The sequence below is a fragment of the Moschus berezovskii genome, chromosome 20, assembly GCF_049115385.1.
Source record: "Moschus berezovskii isolate FMDL1 chromosome 20, NW_MosBer_1.0, whole genome shotgun sequence".
Classification (NCBI taxonomy): Eukaryota; Metazoa; Chordata; class Mammalia; order Artiodactyla; family Moschidae; genus Moschus; species Moschus berezovskii.
In genome coordinates, this window is record NC_142479.1 from 42,705,494 (window position 1) to 42,718,115 (window position 12,622).

At 47.1% G+C, this 12,622-nt stretch overlaps 1 protein-coding gene across 6 annotated transcripts in view; it reads left to right on the forward strand.

Annotated features, from left to right (window-relative positions):
• Positions 1–12,622, forward strand: part of DNAH9 (dynein axonemal heavy chain 9) — a 297,242-nt gene that overhangs the window by 274,398 nt on the left and 10,222 nt on the right. For all 6 annotated transcript variants that reach the window (XM_088828905.1, XM_088828906.1, XM_055407299.2 and 3 more), the window contains one exon: positions 4,442–4,624. In XM_088828905.1, coding sequence (XP_088685031.1) covers positions 4,442–4,624 — 183 coding nt within the window. The remainder of the gene's footprint in view (positions 1–4,441; positions 4,625–12,622) is intronic.

Consider the following 12,622-nt stretch of genomic DNA (forward strand, 5'->3'; position numbering starts at 1 on the left):
ATGGGATGCACAGTGCAGACCGCAGGGCGCGCAACTTCTGCTTCCACGAATGGTCCAGCATTCCTTACCTAGGGCCCCACCCCGTCAGGTGACCCAGAGGGCCCTCAAGTTACCTAATAGGAGGTACCCACTTTCAGTGTGTCAGAGCTCTGCTCATCCACCCAAAAAAAGTGAAAGTCGTGTCCAACTCTTTGTGATCCCATGGACTGTAGCCCACCAGACTCCTCTGTCCAGGGGATTCTCTAGACAAGAATACTGGAGTGGGTTGCCATTTCCTTCCCCAGGGGATCTTCCCATCCCAGGGATCAAACCTGGGTCTCCTGCATTGCAGGCAGATTCTGTACCAACTGAACCACTAACCCCAAGGCAGATTTTATCCCTGTTTGTCAACCCAAGTGAAGAAAAGGCAGGGCTGAACAGCTGTGGTTTGGGGACCTTGAAAAGGACCTCGTGGTTCCTTGGCAAACTAAGTAATGATGGGTGGGGTGCTGTTCTTAAACACCCCACCCTCACTCTGCCAACTAGATGCTGGTGAACTCGCTTGTGTTTCAGATGAAAATGTGGTCTCTGTATGAATGACAGTCCCAGAGCCTCCTAACATGCAAGTAAGTGCTACTAAGCACAGCACTTCCCGAAACTAAAGGAAGATGGAGGAGAATTCTTGGGCAGAAGAGCAGAGGAGGTGTGGAGTGGGTTTAGGGTGATCAGAGGCAACCTGGGAGCTCTGTTCCTGATGAGGGCTGAGCAGAGGGCAGAAACGGAAGGAGCTCAAAGTGAAAATTGCCTGTGATGCTTCTCAGGACGAGGCAGCTCAGTTTCCAAAGGTCTCATCTGCTTCACCCCGCCTCCCCTCTGCAGTCCTGCTTGCTGCTGCTGCTGCTGCTGCTGCTAAGTCGCTTCAGTTGTGTCCGACTCTGTGTGACCCCATAGACGGAAGCCCACCAGGCTCCCCCGTCCCTGGGATTCTCCAGGCAAGAACACTGGAGTGGGTTGCCATTTCCTTCTCCAATGTGTGCAAGTGAAAAGTGAAAGCGAAGTCGCTCAGTTGTGTCTGACTCTTGGTGACCCCATGGACTGCAGCCTACCAGGCTCCTCCATCCATGAGATTTTCTAGGCAAGAGTACTGGAGTGGCTTGCCATTGCCTTCTCCGGCAGTCTTGCGTGGTTTCCCTTAATTAGAGATTCTCTGGTACTTGGAAGATTATGGATTAAGAAACCCGGGCAGTTATCAAACATTTTGGCTCCAAAGACTGATTTCAGGAAAACAAACTGACTGATAGTAAAGGAGCTGGATGTTTGTTTAAAGGTATAGAGTGATGTCATTAAAATGACTGAAATTTTAATATGCCTCGGAATGAGCTGGGGAGCTTCGGGTAGATTCTCGGGTCTAGGGTGACCTAGGAATGTGCAGCCTTGCCATGGTGATACTGGTGAACCTACTTGGAGAAAGCTGCTGTAAACCCCGCAACTCAGCCTGTTTGACCTTTTGATGCATAGGGTATAACTCGAGAAGCAGAGGAAGATAAGAAAGCTTATGTGCCCACAAACTCAAACCACCTAGTATCAAAAATGTTCCTAGCTTCCCCACAATAAAGAGTAGCCTCCACTCACTGCAGCTGGAGAAAGCCTGAATGCAGGAACACAAAAAGACCCAGCGCAGCTAAAATATAAATAAATAAAATTAATTAATTTTTAAAAGTTCCTAGCTTTTTTAAAAACGAGAAGACTGGGACTGTATAAGTAATAGGCTTAAGGTTCTTTGGGCAGCGTTCAAATAAGTTTCTAGTTCTTGTCATTTCCTTATCCCCTTCTTCTAACCACTGCAAGAAACAGTGTGTGTGTCTGTGCGTGTGTGTGACAGGGAGATGAATTAACTATGGTCACTCACCCAACCAGAAGAACCCACTGGCAACACAGCTATCAGGAAGTGTGCAGGTTTTTACTAAGACACAGAGTTCTACTCTATGGAGGGAAAAGAAGGAGCAAGAAGAGAGAAAGGGGGAAAAGGACACAAAAGAAATTCACGTGATAATACAAATGGCCAATGAAAATAATAAAATGTTCTCAACATCACTTGTAACTAAATGAAATTTAGTGAAATATGTTTCACAATAGTAAAAATTTTTTTTCCATGTGAAGATATCCAGTGGTGACAGCGTAAGGAAACCGGCACTCTCGTGTCTGTTCTCCGGGTTTACATTACAAAATGACTTGACAATAGCCACTAAAGTTTTACATGTTCATATGTGTTTCTCATAATTCTATTTCTTGGATTTCAACCAGTGGAAACACTCAAAAGGGCACAGACTTTATGACAGATATCTTTATTGCAGAGTTGTTTATAGTAGTAGAAATGATAAACAAGCAAACCAAATATCCATCAGTGGAGAAATGACTCAATAAATTATTTTGGCACATGCCAAAACAATGAAATAATATATACTATTGAAAAAAAAAACCAAGGAAAATCCATATGTACTAACAAGGGAACATGTTCAAGATCTATTCATAGGTGAAAAAAGCAAGCTGAGGGACTTCCCTGGTGTCCAGGGGTTAAAACTCTGATCTTCCACTGCAGGGGGGGCGGGGATTGATCCCTAGTAGGGAAACTAACAGCCTGTATGCCATGAAGAGCAGTCAAAAGAAAACAAAAACAACAAGCTAAAAAAGCTATGTGTATTATGCTTTCATTAGTGATTGATAGGGAAAGAAGTGGAGAGGGAGGGAGAGGAAGGGATAGAGGGAAGAAGTGAGGCAGGAAGGAAGATGTGGCAGACGTGTAAATATGGAGGTGGGTGGGTGGATCATGGGTGGATGGGCGGACGGACGGACGGACGGACGGATGGGGGTGATGGATAGATAGAGTTATATGTATTGAAGAACACCTGCAGAAATTATAAACCGATAATTCACAGTGGGTTTTCTTTCCCCCTTTGAGGGAAGTGGCAAATTTGGGGGAGAATTTTGCTTTTAATATCAGATTAAATATTTAGATTAAATATATAGCATTTAGATTTTCATGATAAGCATTTATTATCAGAGGTGTTTGCTTGCAGAAATGAGGTAGGCCACACCCCTGGGTACCCTCTGCTCCTGTCTGAAGGGTCCTCAGATCTTATGTCTGTGGATTCACTCCCTCCTCAGGCTGGCTCTCCAAATCCTCCACCACCTGATCAGTGACAGAGAGAACTCTGTGTCCCCACCTTCACCGTGTTTGGAAACAGTTAACTCCAGACTGTCTTTTCCTTTCTTTGTGAATAATGTCCAAATGTCAACTTGCTGATACAGGGCTGTTTCTTCCGATTCAGCTCCGCAGACAGAGGTGTGATGTAGTTTTAGCCATTTGTCTTCTGGTCCAGCAGCAGCTTCCAGGTACCATTAAAATTCCATCCCAGTTTTCGCTGTGACAGCACCAGAGACCCATTGGTAACACGGCAATGAGTTCTTAACTTTCTTTTTTCTAACATCAGCTCTTCTCCTAGAAAACGCGTTGTATGTTAACAACACAAGGCAAAGTGAATATTAATAATCATGTATATATATAGAGTTCTTTCTAGCTTTCAGATGCCACCACATTCATCAAACCTCTTTTAGTTTTTATCTCTTTACCAGCCCCGGGAGTTGGTGGGGGAGAAAGACACTGTGGAAATTTTTATAGCTGAGAAAATAGAGGCCTAAATGACTTGCTTAAATTCACACGGGTAATACACAACAGCACTGCATTAACTCAGTCAGGGTTCTTTGGTTGGGAAGAACAGAGACCAATTTGGCTGAAACAGGCAAGAAATAGCTCGTATCGAAGGAATCCACCCAAGAAAGGACAGAAACCACAATGACTCTGGGTCCCTCGGAGGAAGAAGGGTGGACCATCCTTTCAGAGCGCTTCCCTTTGCTTTCTGCACCTGAATCCCGGCTTGAGGTTCAGTTCTCACATTCCTGGAAAACATCATCTGATTGGCCCACTTGAGTCATGGGAGGGCTGGGCATGGACCGTGCTGCCAAACAGTGGGGAAAGGTAATTTTCCCTGTTACTAGAAGACGGGGATGAGATGAAGGAGCCAGAACGGCGTCCACTACACACGTCCACCCACTCGCCCAACTCTGGGCTGGCACTGGCTCCCTGGCACCTTCTCTCTACCCTCCAGCACCCTCCTCCCTGCTCCTGCCAGCCACGCGTTCTATTAGACCTGCAGTTTCTCATTTTTCTTCATCTGCTGACAGAGCTCCTAGGCCAACTTCAAAACGGCAGACTCAGCCTCCCAGTGTGTGTGTGAGTCGCTCCGTCGTGTCTGACTCTTTGGTGACCCCATGGACTGTAGCCCGCCAGGCTCCTCTGTCCGTGGGATTCTCTAGGCAAGAACACTGGAGTGGGTTGCCATACCCTCCTTCAAGGGAGAAGCTGGAGCCTCGTCCTAACCACGTGTTTCCCGTCCTGGGGCAGGTCAAGGCGGTCCTGGAGGAAATACTGGAGCGGGTGACAGATGAGTTTAACCTCCCAGAGCTGATGGCCAGGGCGGAGGAGCGCACCCCCTACGTGGCCGTGACGCTCCAGGAGTGCGAGCGGATGAACGTGCTCACCAGACAGATGCGGCGCTCCTTGCGGGAGCTGGACCTTGGACTAAAGGTGGGTGAGGCCAGGCTGGGGACGGGGCGCCGGGGAGCTGGAGCGCGGCAGTCACAGCAGCCTCACCACCCAGGAAGGCGTCCCTCCTAGAAACGGAGTGTGACCGGGCCGCAGGGGCGGGTGAGCCAGAAACTGGGCAGGTGGACTGAGCTGTGACGGGCAAGCTGCCCAGAGCCCACGCGCCCTGAGCTCCAGGCAGAAGAGAAGTTGACACCCAGTGTCTTCTGCTGACGAGGGTGGCATTGCTTTCCCAGGAGGTAGAAGTGTGTGTGCTGCTGCATCGAAGCACAGGGTCTAGACATCCCAGACCACCTCCCCACTCTACTGCGTCCTTAGCGTGTGACCTCACAGTGATTTAAGCCCCACCCCGTCCCAGTTCCTTTACCCGTAAAACAGGGTGAGTGGTCCTGCCTCGGGGGTTTTGGGAAGGATTCAATAAATCTATTTGCATGGGCTTCCCGGTGGCTCAGTGGTAAGGAATCTACCTGCTAATGCAGAAGACGCGGGTTCCATCCCTGGGTAGGCAGATCCCCTGGAGGAGGGCATGGCAACCCACTCCAGTATTCTTGCCTGGAGAATCCCAGGGACAATGGAGCCTGGTGGGCTACAATCCATGGAGTTGATTGCAAAGAGTCAGACACGACTGAGTGACTAAATGATAACAACAAAGAATGTTGTAGAACGATGCCTACATGTGGCAAGCACCCAGAAGTGTAGGTACATACAAATGAGTGCCGTTCCGAGAGTGCATTTATAAGTCAACTTGGCTCATAAACCCAACAAAGGTAGCCTAGGTACCCAACTAACACAAACAGCTATCTAGCACTGTACTGCAATAGGTTTATAATACTTTTCACACCAATAATACATAAAAACAAACACAAAAAAATAAAACATTTTTACTCTTACATCACAGTACCTTGAAAAGTACAGTTGTCCAGCACAATAGCTGGCACACAGGGCTGGTATCAAGTGAACAGGCAGGAAAAGTTACTGATGGAGGAGGGAGAGGAGGAGGGAGATGGTAGAGCTGAAGGGTCATCAGCAATAGGCGATGGAGGGCAAGCTGTAATGTCACTCATGCCTGACATGGATAGATGCCTGACATTGGCATCTTTGAAAGTTCACAACTTAAAGGTTCATATGTAAGGGACTTACTGTGTTATCACTGCCCCATCAGGGGAAGTCCTTCATTGGAAGGACTGATGCTGAAGCTGAAGCTCCAATACTTTGGCCACCTGATGTGAAGAGCCGACTCATAGGAAAAGACCCTGATTCTGGGAAAAATTGAGGGCAGGAGGAGAAGGGGGAAACAGGAGTAGATGGTTGAATGGTATTGCCAACTCAATGGACATGAGTTTGAGCAAACTCTGGGAGGTGGTGAAGAACAGGGAAACTTGGCTTGCAAGGAGTCAGACATGACTTAGCAACTGAACAACAATGATCAGAAGAAAATAAAGAATTTTAATCTTGTGCAACCTCATGGTTATGTGAAATGTCCAGGATGCTACACAAGCTCTGATATTTCTCATGAGCAATGAGAGAATCCATCATTTATATCATGTTATTAAACACATCCACTTCATTCACCATCAGAAAATTCCATCAAGTGCCCAGCACAAAGCCTAATGGAAAAGCCCTGTTAAAACCTTTCAGCTGGACAACAGGCAAGTGGGAGGGCCTGCTGCCATTTAGGAGCTGAGGAAGACAGCTATTGTCAGCTTACAATGGCACACTTATTAAAAGAGTTGGCTCTCCAGGCAGAGGGAAAGGATGAACCCAGTTTCATAGCTGGAGGTGGAAGCTCAGTCCAGCCCTGAACATCCAGGGCTGTGATACCCTGCTGCCCTCTCATCTGGCTCTTGGAGTTATATGACCACCTTCAGGCGTGCAGAGGACACACAGCCGTGAGTGTCTTCACGTGTAGTCACATAGAAACTGTGAAGTAGGCTGAGAAACCTGACTGAGTTTTCTTTTTTTAATCTGTTAATTTGCCTTCTGCCCCAACATGGCTAGATGGAGATAAGGAGAAAAGAGGGATGGGAAGAGATGCTGAAGATTGATGCTGCTCCATAATGTTTTAAAACTACACACCTCATATACATCCGGGGTGGATTTATGTCAATGTATGGCAAAACCAACCAATATAATATTGTAAAATAATTAGCCTCCAATAAAAATAAAAATTAAAAAAAGAAAAAAAAACTACACACCAGCTTGCATCCTGTATCAAAGAAAATACAGAATTTCATAGAACAACCTCAAACGTAAATAAGGACCTTGGCTGTCATTTTATGTGGCTTGGTTCCTGAGATGCGCAGGTTGATATTAGTAATTATCTTGAGCTGGTTTGCTGCAATCTTAGTTTATTGAATCCATGCAGTTTCGCGCAGTCTGTTTACCCATCCAACTTCCAATTCACTTGCTCATTTTTCTTCCAAGAGCTTTTGCTGGGGTTTGGTGTCATGAATTTCAGCGCATGCCTGGGTGAGGATGAGGGGGTGGGGAGGGAGGGAGTTGCTCTTTTCTTCCAGTCTAGTTTGAGAGGGCCAGTGGATGGGCAGCCTCGGCTCTCACTTCAGCCTGGAGGAGGCAGTGCTGACTAATGGGAGCCTTCCTCTCCAGATGGACAGTCTGGCGGGAAAACAAACACAGAAAATGATCACAGTACCAGGCACGACTGATTGCAAGGAGGAGGGAGGAAAAGGGAAGAGACAAGCGTGGGGTGGGGGAGAAGTGGCATCCCGGGGCCTTTGGAGGAAGGGTAGACTTATGATAGCCAATGATAAAAAGAATCTGCTGAGTAGCCCTCAGCCAGTTCTAAGAGTTAACTTGCTTTGGCTGGAGCAGAGAGTCCACTCAGATGAGTAGGAAAGATATAGTAAACTTCAAAAGGAAGAAAAGAGCAACTCCTTTGCTACCCAAAAGGTACTAGCTGAACTGAGAGGCACAGCACTCAAACTCCTGAGAACTGTGGGAACCCCACAGCACACAGCATGCAGAAGTCACCCTCTGTGCGAGGTCTGCCATCCACAGCCATGTTCCCACAGAGAGGAATTCAGGAAAGAGTCAAACATCTGGCTCTCAGCCTTTCACAATGAAGGGCCAGGTCCTGTGAGTATACCAGAGTTGATTGGCCAAAGGTACTGACTCGTATTAACCAAATGCCCAAAAGCCTGATATACGAAACTGTCAACTGTCACTTTATTCCTTTACAATCACTCACCTAGGTTATAACTTTCAAAGGATCTACTGATGGCAAGTTGCCCAGAAAATCTCTGCCTATGTAAGAAAACTACAGGAGAAGCTAAATTCTTATGCACTGTCCAGGATGGTGGGCTTCTCTGGTGGCTCAGATGGTAAAGAATCTGCTTGCCAACGCAGGAGACCCAGGTTCGGTTCGTGGGCTGGGAAGATCCCCTGGAGATGGGAATGGCAACCCACTCCAGTATTCTTGCCTGGAGAATCCCCATGGACAGAGGAGTCTGGCAGGCTACAGTCCATGGGGTTGCAAAGAATCTGACATGATTGAGCAACTAAGCACACACATTTAGGATGGTAGCCACGAATGACAGGTTAGCACTTGAAATGTCCATACCGAGATGTGCTACAAGTATCAGTTAAATGCCAGATTTTAGAGATACAGGGCAAAAAAGGGAAAATACCCTATTAGTAATTTTTATATTGATTGCATATTAGAATATTTGACATTTTAAATGTATCACCTTAACTAACATATTATGAAAATTAAATTCACCTCTTTTAAATATTTTTAAGTGGCTACCAGAAAATGTAAAATTACACACATGTAATATTTTGAATTTTTAAAATATTTGCTTTTTACTTATTTGGCTACATCCAGTTTTAGTTGCAGCACACAGGACCTTTGTTGCCTTATGTGGGCTTACTGGCTCCGAGGCATGTGGGATCTTAGTTCCCCAAGCAGGGATCAAAACTGCATCCCCTGCTTTGCCAGGCAGATTCTAAACCATTGGACCACGAGGGAAGTCCCAATTTTGTGAATTTTAAATGTAAAATTACCCATTCACAACTTGTGTTACATTTCATTTGGGTCATGCTCTCTTAGATGGAGGCCTGGCCAGTCCCGTGTCTGGGACTGGGAGCTGTTTTTTATCATTCAGATGTTTGATGGCATCAAACACTTCCCCCCTCACCCCCCGCACACCCCCCCCCCCACTATGCTTCAGTGGCTAATGCCCCTCCTGACTGACAGATTCTGTTTTTCTAAACATGTGGAAGATATTCAGACTTAAAGCCCAGCTCGACGACTTGAGGGACTGCTCTGGCACTTTACTTTCGTCCATGGCATGTTGACTTAATAGTTCAGCTCTTGCTCTGGCCCTTTAGTGGCTGATGGTCACCACCACGCAGGCAGCTTCCCTGGCCCACGTGCCTCCTAGAGTGCATGGATGGACCAGCTGCTGTCACCCATAGTCTGGGCGCCAGACTGGCCAGGGTGGAACCCACATAGTTCCCCAGCTTTCCTCCCCATCTCATCAACCCCCTGCATTTCATACGAATGAGAGCTGGTTGCAAAGACCATCTTCGTAGGGAAGGAAGGGAGGACCAAGGCTGACCTTCAGGTCAGGGGGCAGCCTATAGCCCCTAGAGAAGGGTATGTGTGGGCATTGCTGATGCCATGGTGTGGATACTGGCCACGTGCCTGTGAGCCCAGAGCACGGCTGCTTCCCACCCCCAAGAAGGGACCTTTTCTGGCCGTCCAGAGTCCTTCAGTTTGGACTGGAGCCTGTGAATCTGCACCCTCCACAGTCTTCCTCACTTAAAGCGAGGAAGGCTTAGAGGGAAAATCATGTTTTTATTTTTGTTGTTGTTCAGTCATGTCCAACTCTTTGTGACCCCCTGGACTGCAGCAAGCCAAGTTTCCCTGTCCTTCTCTGTCTCCCAGTTCAGTTCAGTTCAGTTCAGTCGCTCAGTCGTGTCCGACTCTCCGCGACCCCATGAATCACAGCACGCCAGGCCTCCCTGTCCATCACCAACTCCCGGAGTACACTCAAACTCATGTCCACAGAGTCGGTGATGCCATCCAGCCATCTCATTCTCCGTCGTCCCCTTCTCCTCCCGCTCCCAACCTTTCCCAGCATCAGAGTCTTTTCCAGTGAGTCAACTCGTCGCATGAGGTGGCCAAAGTATTGCAGTTTCAGCTTTAGCATCAGTCCCTCCAGTGAACATCCAGGATTGATCTCCTCTAGAATGGACTGGTTGGATCTCCTTGCAGTATAAGGGACTCTCAAGAGTCTTCTCCAACACTGTCTCCCAGGGTTTGCTCAAATTCATGTCCACTGAGTCGGTGATGCCATGCAACCATCTCATCCTCTGTTGCCCCCTTCTTCTCCTGATATCAAAGACTGAAAACATTTATTTATAGGGATGAAAAAAAGTGCTTAAGGCCACATCCAGGTAGCCCTTGTACCTGTGATAAAGTACCCCCCGGTCTTCAGTTCTCCCCAGTTTCCCTGCAGTGTGGACATGGAACAGGCCAATCACAGGGCCCAAAGTGTGGCGTCTTTTTAAGGATTTAGTGTTTTCTTTGTACATTTTCTCTCTGTTGACTCTTGACCTGTGAGCAAATAGCATTTAATCTGCGTTCCACACAACCCAGGCAGGAGGAGTTTGAGGATGTTGGGGTGAGCAGATGGTCGCAGATTCCTCTATGTAGGTAGCTGGAATCTTCACGAAAGGCTTCCTTACCCACCGTTTGGCCCCAGAGACTTCCTGTGTGCACCCATACCTGCCCCCAACCCCAGCCTCTTACCAATCTGGCTGTGCCTGAGGAGACTAATCTTTGTACACCTTTCAGGAAGTGCTGTCCCAGAGTCTGTAGGTTTATTCCTCTTGTTCTAAGAAAGGGATTTGAGCTACACTGTGCTAATTTAGTGTCGGGCTCTCTCTGAGTTCTTCTCGACTCCTCCTCTGAAAATGAGTTGTTTCTACTTCCACTCGAGGTCGTGGGCAGATCTGAGTTCAGAACCCTAACCACCAGATGAATGGCTTCTTTTCCTAAATTGTTCCCATTTCTCTCTCAAACGAGCAGAACCTAAGAGATGACACCTTCCTTAAGCTCCATCATTCGCACATTCAGTTAGTAAATGCAAACTCGCTGTCAGAATAGCTTATAAGCAGATGTGAGAAATTTTTAAGAACGCCAAGTTACACATTTTGTGCTTCCCTGCTGTCAAAACGACCTTAGATTTCTGAAGAGTGTTAAAAATTAAGTATTGCTTGCATATTTTTTATCTGACTTTATTTTTTAGAGCAGTTTTAGGTTCACAGCAAAATTGAACAGAAGGTACAGAGAGTTCCCATTTACTGCTCCTCCCACCCCACCCCCCACCACGCACAGCCTCCCCACCATCAACATCCCCACCAGCGTGGTCTGCTAGTTACAGCTAAATCCACACTTCCATCACAATCCTCAAAGTCACCTGTGGTTTTTCTCAGGATTCACTCTTGGTGTTGTACATTCTATGGACTTGGACAGATGGATAATGACATGGGGGCTTCCCATGGTAACTGGTGGCTCAGTGGTAAAGCCACCTGCCAACGCAGGAGACACAGGAGATGCAGGTTCGATCCCTGTGTCTGGAAGATGCCCTGGAGAAGGAAACGGCAACCCACTCCCGTATTCTAGCCTGGGAAATCCCATGGACAAAGGAGCCTGGTGGGCTACAGTCCATGGGGTCACAAAGAGTTGGACATGACCTAGCAACTAAACAACAACATAATGACATGACCCACCGTTACAGTGTCTTACAGAAGAGTCTCACTGCCCTAATGTTGCATTTACTTTCTTCTTAAGCACATGACTTCTTGTTACAACACATATCAGAGAAATGAAGGTTTACACGACCTCAGTTTTCAGAAGTGGCACATTTCTGTGTGAGACATGGTCACACAGAGTTACGGGGTTGAATTGGCTAGAGGAGATAACCAGGCAAAAGGACTTCTCTGTACCAGCAAGTGACAGTGGCTGGCAGAGTCCAGGGCTCCATCTGAGTCCATCTCTACCAGTCTGTCTGCCACAGCCCTCAGTCAGTCAGTTCAGTCAGTTCAGTCGCTCAGTTGTGACCGACTCTTTGCGACCCCATGAATCACAGCACGCCAGGCCCCCCTGTCCATCACCAACTCCATGAGTTCACTCAAACTCATGTCCACAGAGTCGGTGATGCCATCCAGCCATCTCATTCTCGGTCGTCCCCTTCCCCTGCCGCCCCCAACCTTTCCCAGCATCAGAGTCTTTTCCAGTGAGTCAACTCGTCGCATGAGGTGGCCAAAGTATTGGAGTTTCAGCTTTAGCATCAGTCCTTCCAATGAACACCCAAGATCGATCTCCCTTAGAATGGACTGGTTGGATCTCCTTGCAGTCCAAGGGACTCTCAAGAGTCTTCTCCAACACCACAGTTCAAAAGCATCAATTCTTCGGCGATCAGCTTTCTTCACAGTCCAACTCTCACATCCATACATGACCACGGGAAAGACCATAGCCTTGACTAGACGGACCTTTGTTGGCAAAGTAATGTCTCTGCTTTTTAATATATTATCAAGGTTGGTCATAACTTTCCTTCCAAGGAGTAAGTGTCTTTTAATTTCATGGCTGCAATCAGCATCTGCAGTGATTTTGGAGCCACAGCCCTCAGAGATGCGCCAAAGGACAGGGACACTTTCACCCTAGTTTTTCCAGTAGTGCTGACCTAGTTTTGTTAGGTCATGTTGTAGGATGAACCCAGGGTGGGAGACCTTACCTTCCCATCAACTCACAACAGCATTTACAAGTACAACATACTTCCACAGATGCACCCAGACTCAAGAGAACCCACAACACTGTGGTGGAGAAGCAAATGTATTTGGTGTATTATTTACAAAAGCACTTTATGTGGGTGTATTGGCCATCGAAAACTTAACATTTTTATTTTAAAAGGAAAATTAAATACATCCCGTATCTTTTTTTCTTTTAGGTCT